The sequence below is a fragment of the Oncorhynchus tshawytscha genome, unplaced genomic scaffold, assembly GCF_018296145.1.
Source record: "Oncorhynchus tshawytscha isolate Ot180627B unplaced genomic scaffold, Otsh_v2.0 Un_contig_4078_pilon_pilon, whole genome shotgun sequence".
Taxonomy (NCBI): Eukaryota; Metazoa; Chordata; class Actinopteri; order Salmoniformes; family Salmonidae; genus Oncorhynchus; species Oncorhynchus tshawytscha.
This window is the reverse complement of record NW_024609652.1, coordinates 172,501-185,965: the sequence shown is the minus strand read 5'-3', so window position 1 is coordinate 185,965 and position 13,465 is coordinate 172,501. Positions and strand designations below refer to the sequence as shown.

The window sequence follows — 13,465 nt, the reverse complement described above, 5'->3', positions numbered from 1 at the left end:
ATAACACGGACCGGATCAATTCTGATCTTAGGTATGACTGACTCAGAAAACCACGTATAAGTAGTTATTATAAAACCTTACTTTGAGGTTGAAATGGTCATATCTCTACTCAGAGTCGAGACTTCACGTTGAAATGGTCAGTGATTGTCCTGCTGGTTGTGCATGGCTATTCTGTTCCCCTACAGTTTAAGGTCAGACCATTTCTTTCCCCTACAGTTTAAGGTCAGACCATTTCTTTCCCTTTCAGTTTAAGGTCAGACCATTTCTTTCCCTTACAGTTTAAGGTCAGACCATTTCTTTCCCCTACAGTTTAAGGTCAGACCATTTCTTTCCCCTACAGTTTAAGGTCAGACCATTTCAGTTTAAGGTCAGACCATTTCTTTCCCTTTCCCTACAGTTTAAGGTCAGACCATTTCTTTCCCCTACAGTTTAAGGTCAGACCATTTCTTTCCCCTTCAGTTTAAGGTCAGACCATTTCTTTCCCTTACAGTTTAAGGTCAGACCATTTCTTTCCCCTACAGTTTAAGGTCAGACCATTTCTTTCCCCTACAGTTTAAGGTCAGACCATTTCTTTCCCCTACAGTTTAAGGTCAGACCATTTCTTTCCCCTACAGTTTAAGGTCAGACCATTTCTTTCCCTTACAGTTTAAGGTCAGACCATTTCTTTCCCCTACAGTTTAAGGTCAGACCATTTCTTTCCCCTACAGTTTAAGGTCAGACCATTTCTTTCCCCTACAGTTTAAGGTCAGACCATTTCTTTTTCCCATCAGACACAGTTCTGTCTTGCTGCTCCACCTTGTTCACTGCAGTGGTGACACACTCCTAAGATACCTGTTTGGCTGTGTTTGTCAACCCACTCTTTAGTCCACCGAATAATACGTGTTGCCTGTCTTCAATCTCCTCTCCCATCGCTGTGATCTCGTCTTCCAAAGAGTTAGCTTTTCTCTTTTGGTCCATGGTTATTCCTGTCTAAACCCTCATATGTTCTAGCATTCTATAAGGGGAAATCGGCAATTTGACGTTAATTAGAGATTTATAGATCACAAGACCGTAAGTTACAAATGGGCTTCTTAGAACCTGCGTCATCAATTGTTTTTATTTCAATATCTTTTATGAATCCAACGTGAGCACACTGTCGGAAATCATTTTACGACTAAGTTCAAGTATAAATCTAAGAAAATGTTTTATAAATGAGGCCCCAGAGTACAGGATATTTTATAAATGAGGCTCCTGGGTACAGGATGTTTTATAAATGAGGCCCCAGGGTACAGGATGTTTTATAAATGAGGCCCCAGGGTACAGGATGTTTTATAAACGAGGCCCCAGGGTACAGGATATTTTATAAACGAGGCCCTAGGGTACAGGATATTTTATAAATGAGGCCCCAGGGTACAGGATTTTTATAAATGAGGCCCCAGGGTACAGGATTTTTATAAATGAGGCCGCAGGGTACAGGATGTTTTATAAACGAGGCTCCAGGGTACAGGATGTTTTATAAACGAGGCCCCAGGGTACAGGATGTTTTATAAATGAGGCCCCAGGGTACAAGATATTTATAAATGAGGCCCCGGGGTACAGGATTTTTATAAATGAGGCCCCAGGGTACAGGATTATTTATAAACGAGGCTCCAGGGTACAGGATTTTTTATAAACGAGGCCCCAGGGTACAGGATGTTTTATAAATGAGGCCCCAGGGCACAGGATGTTTTATAAACGAGGCCCCAGGGTACAGGATGTTTTATAAATGAGGGCCCAGGATACAGGATGTTTTATAAATGAGGCCCAGGGTACAGGATGTTTTATAAATGAGGCCCCAGGGTACAGGATTTTTATAAATGAGGCCCCAGGGTACAGGATGTTTTATAAATGAGGCCCCAGGGTACAGGATGTTTTATAAACGAGGCCCCAGGGTACAGGATGTTTTATAAATGAGGCCCCAGGGTACAGGATGTTTTATAAATGAGGGCCCAGGGTACAGGATGTTTTATAAATGAGGGCCCAGGCTACAGGATGTTTTATAAATGAGGGCCCAGGGTACAGGATGTTTTATAAATGAGGCCCCAGGGTACAGGATATTTTATAAATGAGGCCCCAGGGTACAGGATGTTTTATAAATGAGGCCCCAGGGTACAGGATGTTTTATAAATGAGGCCCCAGGGTACAGGATGTTTTATAAATGAGAGCCCAGGGTACAGGATGTTTTATAAATGAGGCCCCAGGGTACAGGATGTTTTATAAATGAGGCCCCAGGGTACAGGATGTTTTATAAATGAGAGCCCAGGGTACAGGATGTTTTATAAATGAGAGCCCAGGGTACAGGATGTTTTGTAAATGAGAGCCCAGGGTACAGGATCTCATGACGGAAAACATGTCTTTATTTTCCAGATCAGGATTTGGGCTCGTAAACAGGCCATTGCTGAGGGCCAGGGAGATTACGCCCTCGAAAAAACTGGACCAATCCTGGAGTTCTTTGAAAACTACTACAGCTCAAGCTATCCTCTGACCAAATCAGGTAATACTTAAAGAGTAATACTCTTCCTCTCGGAATCCCTGTCTGTTGTTGAAGAGAGATTCCGAATGGGTCCCAAATGGCACCATATTCCCTTTGTAGTGACCCTACCTTTGACCAGGGCCATAGGCCTCTAGGCTAAAGTAGTGCACTATATAGGGAATAGGACACCATTTGAGACTCACACCATTGTTAAGTGCTGTAATGGATATTTCAGCTCCTTTACTCTGTAGACCAGATAGCTCTGCCTGACTTCAGTGCTGGAGCCATGGAGAACTGGGGTCTGATCACCTACAGAGAGACAGCCCTGCTCTACAACCCTGCCAGCTCGTCCAATGGAGACAAAGAGTGGATCGCTACGGTCATCTCTCATGAACTGGCTCACATGGTCTGTATTACAGTCAATACTATAATATACTGAGAGGCTGCAGCTGGCTCCCCTGGTCTGTATTACAGTCAATACTATAATATACTGAGAGGCTGCAGCTGGCTCCCTGGTCTGTATTACAGTCAATACTATAATATACTGTGTCCTGTCCCTCTCCTCTCTGCACCCTGTGTCCCTCTCTGCACCCTATGTCCCTCTATGCCACTGGCTGAATAAGGTTTATATGTCCACAGTGGTTTGGTAACCTGGTGACCATGAAGTGGTGGAATGACCTGTGGCTCAACGAGGGCTTTGCCTCCTACGTCTCGTATCTTGGGGCCAACTCTGCTGAACCCACGTGGAACGTAGTGAGTCTTTCTTTTCATCATATCTGAGTGACTCCTAACTTGACTTGAGATAAAACATGTACATTACAACTTGAACTGTTGCACAGCTCTCCAAATATACCCTTCTCAGGGATTTAACCCACAAAGAAATCTGCTCTCCAAATATACCCTTCTCAAGGATTTAATCCACAAAGAAATCTGCTCTCCAAATATACCCTTCTCAAGGATTTAACCCACAAAGAAATCTGCTCTCCAAATATACCCTTCTCAAGGATTTAATCCACAAAGAAATCTGCTCTCCAAATATACCCTTCTCAAGGATTTAATCCACAAAGAAATCTGCTCTCCAAATATACCTTTCTCAAGGATTTAACCCACGAAGAAATCTGCTCTCCAAATCCATCTGCCGGTACAAGTGAAAGGTTAAAAGCGAAGGCCTGATGTCTCCACAGACAGACCTGATAGTGCTGAAGGAGGTGCATGGGGCGATGTCTGTAGACGCGCTGGCCTCCTCTCACCCTCTCTCTGCTAAAGAGGAAGACGTCATGAGGCCTGCACAGATCAGTGAACTGTTTGACACCATCACCTACAGCAAGGTATGCTTCTAATCACACCTCTTACTGGCAACCTACTGGCTTCACAACACAGCACAGCATGCCACATTCACCTGGGTCAAAATCACCTGTGTCAAAATCATCTGGGTCAAACTCACCTGGGCCAAAGTCACCTGGGTAATAATCATCTGGGTCAAAATCATCTGGGTCAAAATCACCTGGGTCAAAGTCATCTGGGTCAAAGTCATCTGGGTCAGAATCACCTGGGTCAAAATGATCTGGGTTTTAGTCGACTTTAAAAAAAAAAATCAGCATTTCTTTGAAATAGCAAATGTCACACAATGTCCTCAAGGAAATTAAATTATTTTATGTCTGCATTTCTCTTAGGGATTTTGATTCAGGCGAGAGCGGCAGGCTGTACTGAGCCATGACAAGTCAGACGTTTTATTTCTTATATCCTGTGTTCTCTTCCTCCTAGGGAGCTGCAGTTCTGAGGATGCTGTCTGAGTTCTTGACAGAGCCGGTCTTCGCCCGAGGACTTAGTGTGAGTAATATTTATGTACATGTCTAATTACTATATTTTGTTCCACATCATTTTGTTTAGATTTATATTCACTGCTCAAAAAAATAAAGGGAACACTAAAATAACACATTCAAGATCTGAATGAATGAAATATTCTTATTAAATACTTTTTCTTTACATAGTTGAATGTGCTGACAACAAAATCGCGCAGAAATTATCAATGGAAATCAAATTTATCGACCCATGGAGGTCTGGATTTGGAGTCACACTCAAAATTAAAGTGGAAAACCACACTACAGGCTGATACAGCTTTGATGTAATGTCCTTAAAACAAGTCAAAATGAGGCTCAGTAGTGTGTGTGGCCTCCACGTACCTGTATGACCTCCCAACAACGCCTGGGCATGCTCCTGATGAGGTGGCGGATGGTCTCCTGAGGGATCTCCTTCCAGACCTGGACTAAAGCATCCGCCAACTCCTGGACAGTCTGTGGTGCAACGTGGCGTTGTTGGATGGAGTGAGACATGATGTCCCAGATGTGCTCAATTGGATTCAGGTCTGGGGAACGGGCGGGCCAGTCCATAGCATCAATGCCTTCCTCTTGCAGGAACTGCTGACACACTCCAGCCACATGAGGTCTAGCATTGTCTTGCATTAGGAGGAACCCAGGGCCAACCGCACCAGCATATGTTCTCACAAGGGGTCTGAGGATCTCATCTCGGTACCTAATGGCAGTCAGGCTACCTCTGGAGAACACATGGAGGGCTGTGCGGCCCCCCAAAGAAATGTCACCCCACACCATGACTGACCCACCGCCAAACTGGTCATGCTGGAGGATGTTGCAGGCAGCAGAACGTTCTCCACGGCATCTCCAGACTCTGTCACGTCTGTCACGTGCTCAGTGTGAACCTGCTTTCATCTGTGAAGAGCACAGGGCGCCAGTGGCGAATTTGCCAATCTTGGTGTTCTCTGGCAAATGCCAAACGTCCTGCACAGTGTTGGGCTGCAAGCACAACCCCCACCTGTGGACGTCGGGCCCTCATACCACCCTCATGTAGTCTTTTTCTGACCGTTTGAGCAAACACATGCACATTTTTGGCCTGCTGGAGGTCATTTTGCAGGGCTCTGGCAGTGCTCCTCCTGCTCGTCCTTGCACAAAGGCGGAGGTAGCGGTCCTGCTGCTGGGTTGTTGCCCTCCTCGGCCTCCTCCACGTCTCCTGATGTACTGGCCTGACTCCTGGTAGCGCCTCCATGCTCTGGAAACTACGCTGACAGACACAGCTAACCTTCTTGCAACAGCTCGCATTGATGTGCCATCCTGGATGAGCTGCACTACCTGAGCCACCTGTGTGGGTTGTAGACTTCGTCTCATGCTACCACTAGTGTGAAAACACTGCCAGCATTCAAAAGCGACCAAAACATCAGCCAGGAAGCATAGGAACTGAGAAGTGGTCTGTGGTTACCACCTGCAGAACCACTCCTTTATTGGGGGTGTCTTGCTAATTGCCTATAATTTCCACCTGTTGTCTATTCCATTTGCACAACAGCATGTGAAATTTATTGTCAATCAGTGTTGCTTCCTAAGTGGACAGTTTGATTTCACAGAAGTGTGATTGACTTGGAGTTACATTGTGTTGTTTAAGTGTTCCCTTTATTTTTTTGAGCAGTGTATATATATATATATATATATATATATATATATGTATATATACACATATAAAAGTGAGAACTTACAGTTATGAATATAACTACTGCTCCCTGAAGGAGGGAACGAGGTGTAACATGCTATGGGGAGTCAACGACCAATCACATTCACCTGAAGAAAACTAAAAACACACCCAATGGGCCAATGAATGTAGAGCCCGCCCTCAGAAGCCACACCTTCCTGGCAATGACACCGGAGCTCGCAATCATTTCAAATCAAATCCAAATCAAATTTTATTGGTCCATACACATATTTAGTAGATGTTATTGGTCCATACACATATTTAGCAGATGTTATTGGTCCATACAGATATGTAGCATATTATTGAACTCACATCGGTAGCCATGAAGTGCTTTGAAAGGCTGGGTCATGGCTCACATCAACACCATCATCCCAGAAACCCTAGACACATTCCAATTCGCATACCGCTCAAACAGATCCACAGATGATGCAATCTCAATCGCACAGCTCTTTCCCGACAGGACAAAAGGAACATCTATGTGAGAATGCTGTTCATTGACTACAGCTCAGCGTTCAACACCATAGTGCCCACAAAGCTCATCACTAAGCTAAGGACCCTAGGACTTAAATACCTCCCTCTGCAACTGGATCCTGGATTTCCTGATGGGCCGCCCCCAGGTGGTAAGGGTAGGTAACAACACATCCGCCACGCTGATCCTCAACACCTAAGCCCCTCAGGGGTGTGTGCTTTGTCCCCTCCTGTACTCCCTGTTCACTTACGACTGTCTGGCCAAGCACGACTCCAACACCATCATTGCGTTTGCTGACGACCCACAGTGGTAAGGCCTGATCACTGACAACGTTGAGACAGCCTATAGGGAGGAGGTCAGAGACCTGGCAGTGTGGTGCCAGGACAGCAACCTATCCCTCAATGTGAGCAAGACAAAGGAGACGATCGTGGACTACAGGATATGGACATCGATGGGGCTGTAGTGGAGCGGGTCGAGCATTTCAAGTTCCGTCGTGTCCACATCACCACATCACCAACAAACTATCATGATCCCAACACACCAAGGTGTCTACATCACCACATCACCAACAAACTATCATGGTCCCAACACACCAAGGTGTCCACATAACCACATCACCAACAAACTATCATGGTCCCAACACACTAAGGTGTCCACATCACCAACAAACTATCATGGGCCCAACACACCAAGGTGTCCACATCACCAACAAACTATCATGGTCCCAACACACCAAGGTGTCCACATCACCAACAAACTATCATGGTCCAAACACACTAAGGTGTCCACATCACCACATCACCAACAAACTATCATGGTCCCAACACACCAAGGTGTCCACATCACCAACAAACTATCATGGTCCCAACACACCAAGGTGTCCACATCACCAACAAACTATCATGGTCAAACACACCAAGGTGTCCACATCACCAACAAACTATCATGGTCCCAACACACCAAGGTGTCCACATCACCAACAAACTATCATGGTCCCAACACACCAAGGTGTCCACATCACCAACAAACTATCATGGTCCCAACACACCAAGGTATCCACATCACCACATTACCAACAGACTATCATGGTCCAAACACACCAAGGTGTCCACATCACGACATCACCAACAAACTATCATGGTCCCAACACACCAAGGTGTCCACATCACCACATCACCAACAAACTATCATGGTCCCAACACACCAAGGTGTCCACATCACCACATCACCAACAAACTATCATGGTCCCAACACACCAAGGTGTCCACATCACCACATCACCAACAAACTATCATGGTCCCAACACACCAAGGTGTCCACATCACCACATCACCAACAAACTATCTTGGTCCCAACACACCAAGGTGTCCACATCACCACATCACCAACAAACTATCTTGGTCCCAACACACTAAGGTGTCCACATCACCACATCACCAACAAACTATCATGGTCCCAACACACCAAGGTGTCCACATCACCACATCACCAACAAACTATCATGGTCCCAACACACCAAGGTGTCATCACCACATCACCAACAAACTATCATGGTCCCAACACACTAAGGTGTCCACATCACCACATCACCAACAAACTATCATGGTCCCAACACACCAAGGTGTCCACATCACCACATCACCAACAAACTATCATGGTCCCAACACACCAAGGTGTCCACATCACAACATCACCAACAAACTATCATGGTCCCAACACACCAAGGTGTCCACATCACCAACAAACTATCATGGTCCAAACACACCAAGGTGTCCACATCACCACATTACCAACAAACTATCATGGTCCAAACACACCAAGGTGTCCACATCACCACATCACCAACAAACTATCATGGTCCCAACACACCAAGGTGTCTACATCACCACATCACCAACAAACTATCATGGTCCCAACACACCAAGGTGTCCACATCACCACATCACCAACAAACTATCATGGTCCAAACACACCAAGGTGTCCACATCACCACATCAAACAAACTATCATGGTCCCAACACACCAAGGTGTCCACATCACCACATCACCAACAAACTATCATGGTCCCAACACACCAAGGTGTCCACATCACAACATCACCAACAAACTATCATGGTCCAAACACACCAAGGTGTCCAGATCAACAACAAACTATCATGGTCCAAACACAACAAGGTGTCCACATCAACAACAGACTATCATGGTCCAAACACACCAAGGTGTCCACATCACCACATTACCAACAAACTATCATGGTCCCAACACACCAAGGTGTCCACATCACCAACAAACTATCATGGTCCAAACACACCAAGGTGTCCACATCACCAACAAACTATCATGGTCCAAACACACCAAGGTGTCCACATCACCACATCACCAACAAACTATCATGGTCCAAACACACCAAGGTGTCCAGCATCACCAACAAACTATCATGGTCCAAACACACCAAGGTGTCCACATCACCAACAAACTATCATGGTCCAAACACACCAAGGTGTCCACATCACCAACAAACTATCATGGTCCCAACACACCAAGGTGTCCACATCACAACATCACCAACAAACTATCATGGTCCAAACACACCAAGGTGTCCACACACCAACAAACTATCATGGTCCAAACACACCAAGGTGTCCACATCACCAACAAACTATCATGGTCCAAACACACCAAGGTGTCCACATCACCAACCAACAAACTATCATGGTCCAAACACACTTAAGGTGTCATCACATCACCAACAAACTATCATGGTCCAAACACACCAAGGTGTCCACATCACCAACAAACTATCATGGTAAAAACACACCAAGGTGTCCACATCACCACATTACCAACAAACTATCATGGTCCAAACACACCAAGGTGTCCAGATCACATCAACAACAGACTATCATGGTCCAAACACACCAAGGTGTCCACATCACGACATCACCAACAAACTATCATGGTCCCAACACACCAAGGTGTCCACATCACCACATCACCAACAAACTATCATGGTCCAAACAGACCAAGGTGTCAACATCACCAACAAACTATCATGGTCCAAACACACCAAGGTGTCCACATCACCAACAAACTATCACTGTCCCAACACACCAAGGTGTCCACATTACCAACCCTGAATGTCCTTCAACCTGACACCAACCCGAACATCATTCAACCTGACACCAACCATGAAATTCCTTCAACCTGACACCAACCATCCAACACCACTTATATGTATACAGCCCCCTCATAGAGTGCACTCCCGCAGACTGTACAGTTGTAATCATGTTCTTACACCTAGAGGTTCTTGTCCAGACCAGGCAAGTCCAGGATGGGACACAGCTTTCCATTACACTTAGGAACTAGGAAATACTGCCTGTACCAACCCCTGCGTATTTCCGACACTGGAACCACCCGAATAACCCGCTTTCAAAGAAGAGAGGAAATCTCATCTCCCAAAACAGGTGGTAGGACACACCTACAGTGACACCTGGCATGCCCACCACTGGGCGGAGCACGGTCAACCTCCCTCACATTGTCATCCGCGGGGCAGAGCACGGCCAACCTCCCGCACATTGTCATCCGAAGGGCAGGAGCACGGCCAACCTCCCACACATTGTCATCCGAAGGGCAGGAGCACGGCCAACCTCCCTCACATTGTCATCTGCAGGGGAGGAGCACGGCCAACCTCCCTCACATTGTCATCTGCAGGGGAGGAGCACGGCCAACCTCCCTCACATTGTCATCTGCAGGGGAGGAGCACGGCCAACTTCCCTCACATTGTCATCTGCAGGGGAGGAGCACGGCCAACCTCCGTCACATTGTCATCTGCAGGGGAGGAGCACGGCCAACCTCCCTCACATTGTCATCCGAAGGGCAGGAGCATGGCCAAACTCCCTCACATTGTCATCTGCAGGGGAGGAGCACGGCCAACCTCCCTCACATTGTCATCTGCAGGGGAGGAGCACGGCCAACCTCCCTCACATTGTCATCTGCAGGAGCGGAGCACTGCCAACCTCCCACACATTGTAATCCGCAGGGGAGGAGCATGGCCAACCTCCCACACATTGTAATCCGCAGGGGAGGAGCATGGTCAACCTCCCACACATTGTAATCCGCAGGGGAGGAGCACGGCCAACCTCCCACACATTGTCATCTGCAGGGTAGGAGCATGGCCAACCTCCCACACATTGTAATCCGAAGGGGAGGAGCACGGCCAACCTCCCAGACATTGTCATCTGCAGGAGCGGAGCACGGCCAACCTCCCACACATTGTCATCTGCAGGGGAGGAGCACGGCCAACCTCCCTCACATTGTCATCTGCAGGGGAGGAGCACGGTCAACCTCCCACACATTGTCATCTGCAGGGGAGGAGCACCGCCAACCTCCCCCACATTGTCATCTGCAGGAGCGGAGCACGGCCAACCTCCCACACATTGTAATCCGAAGGGGAGGAGCACGGCCAACCTCCCAGACATTGTCATCTGCAGGAGCGGAGCACGGCCAACCTCCCACACATTGTCATCTGCAGGGGAGGAGCACGGCCAACCTCCCTCACATTGTCATCTGCAGGGGTGGATCGCCCCCTGTAGGACTGGGATAATGTGCTTATTTTGTGATGTCCTCTCACACCCGCCACTCCTGCAGGGAAGGGACTGATTTATGCTCGCATATGGGTGATACCATACTTTCGATACCCTTGGGACACCTTGGCCTTGACTCATGCCGGCCGTGGCCGGGAGACCCATGAGGCAACATACAATTGGCCCTGCTTCGTCCGAGTTAGGGGAGGGTTTGACTGGCCGGGATGTCTTTGTCCCAATGCGTTGTAGTGACTCCCGTGGCGGGCCAGGCACGCTGACACGGTCCCCAGGTGTATGGTGTTTCCTCCGACAGAAAATGTTTTTTTTTTGTGGAAGGGTATAATTTGTATGTATAAAATGTATAATTGTAATATTTAAAATGACTAAATCAGGAAATGTTGTTTATTTACATTTATTTACATTTATTTACATATGCATCGGGCTGCTTCTGGGGGGATGCTGGTGATGTGCTGGTAACGTCGGCTGAATTCAGCGAGACGGAAACGGCCCGATGTACTTGGCCTGATTCTGGGCAGTCATTCATTTGGATTCTGGGCAGTCATTCATTTGGATTCTGGGCAGTCATTCATTTGGATTCTGGGCAGTCATTCATTTGGATTCTGGGTCGAGTCAGACACCCGATTCCGGGCCGATTCAATCAGTTCCCCCCCGAAGAGGGCAGCTTCTGGGCAGATTCCTCATTGCTCGCTGGGTACTCTCTCCCCACTAACAGACAGCTAAGTCGGAGCCGAATCCAGTAGTCTTTGTAAATTGTGTGACACAGTCTCCTTCAGGCGAGCTGAAGAGCGAAGACTTGAGGAAATGAGCCAGGAAGGTGGGCTTCCTAGGGCAGGCTTTGCATTCATTGGGCATGTCTTTGTATTCTTCAGGTGAATATGATTGGTCGTTCACTCCTGTCATCGGGAGCCCCATGGCACTGCATCTCAGTGCTAGGTTCAAATCCAGGCTGTATCACAACTGGCTGTGATTGAGAGTACCATAGGGAGGAGTACAATTGGCCCAGCGTCATCCGGGTTTGGCCTGTGTAGGCCGTCATTGAAAATAACTGACTTGCCTAGTTAAATAAGGGGTTAAATAAAACAATTACAAAAATGATTACACAGAGTGACTGACTGAAAGAGAAGTGATTTGATATTTTGAAGCTGAAATGTGACTTGATCTCTCCACAGACGTATCTGAATACATTCAAGTACAGCAACACAGTTTACCAGGACCTCTGGAAGCACCTGCAGATGGTAATACATGATCCTGGTCATAATGTTAACCTTCATATACCTGGCCCATTATTCATTAACGGCCCGATTCAGACTTAGGAAATGTATGTCTTTCCTACGCGCTTCTCAATAGTTGGTGTTCAGACATACCTTATGAATGTGCGTAACGGGTATTGCAGGCGTGGTTCCCTTGCGAGTGCTGAATACATTTAATTCAACTGTTGCAAAAACATCCCACTTGCTGGCTAACAGATTTTCTCGTGCAGTTTTCATTCAATAGGGTTTTCAGTACATTTATCCTAAACCATCCCTTTAAACACGGAGTGCATTTAATACATTAAGGAATGGGTTCAGAATGCATTTAATTTTGTGGACTCACTAGACTACATTAAGGGAATGGGTTCAGAATGCATTTCATTTTGTGGACTCACTAGACTACATTAAGGGAATGGGTTCAGAATGCATTTCATTTTGTGGACTCACTAGACTACATTAAGGGAATGGGTTCAGAATGCATTTCATTTTGTGGACTCACTAGACTACATTAAGGGAATGGGTTCAGAATGCATTTCATTTTGTGGACTCACTAGACTACATTAAGGGAATGGGTTCAGAATGCATTTCATTTTGTGGACTCACTAGACTACATTAAGGGAATGGGTTTCAGAATGCATTTCATTTTGTGGACTCACTAGACTACATTAAGGGAATGGGTTCAGAATGCATTTCATTTTGTGGACTCACTAGACTACATTAAGGGAATGGGTTCAGAATGCATTTCATTTTGTGGACTCACTAGACTACATTAAGGGAATGGGTTCAGAATGCATTTCATTTTGTGGACTCACTAGACTACATTAAGGGAATGGGTTCAGAATGCATTTCATTTTTAAGGGAATGGACTTTCACTAGACTACATTAAGGGAATGGGTTCAGAATGCATTTCATTTTGTGGACTCACTAGAATGCATTTCATTTTGTGGACTCACTAGACTACATAAGGGAATGGGTTCAGAATGCATTTCATTTGACTACATTAAGGAATGGGTTCAGCATTTCATGACTCACTAGACTACATTAAGGGAATGGGTTCAGAATGCATTTCATTTTGTGGTTCACTAAAACATTTATGAATGGGTTCTGAATGCATTTC

At 46.3% G+C, this 13,465-nt stretch overlaps 1 protein-coding gene across 1 annotated transcript in view; it reads left to right on the top strand.

Annotated features, from left to right (window-relative positions):
* Positions 1–13,465, top strand: part of LOC112260931 (aminopeptidase N-like) — a 40,285-nt gene that overhangs the window by 8,857 nt on the left and 17,963 nt on the right. Inside the window, exons 4-9 of the mRNA XM_042316650.1 lie at positions 2,386–2,512; positions 2,743–2,897; positions 3,131–3,244; positions 3,676–3,819; positions 4,256–4,321; positions 12,268–12,333. Of these exons, the coding sequence (XP_042172584.1) occupies positions 2,386–2,512; positions 2,743–2,897; positions 3,131–3,244; positions 3,676–3,819; positions 4,256–4,321; positions 12,268–12,333 (672 nt within the window). The remainder of the gene's footprint in view (positions 1–2,385; positions 2,513–2,742; positions 2,898–3,130; positions 3,245–3,675; positions 3,820–4,255; positions 4,322–12,267; positions 12,334–13,465) is intronic.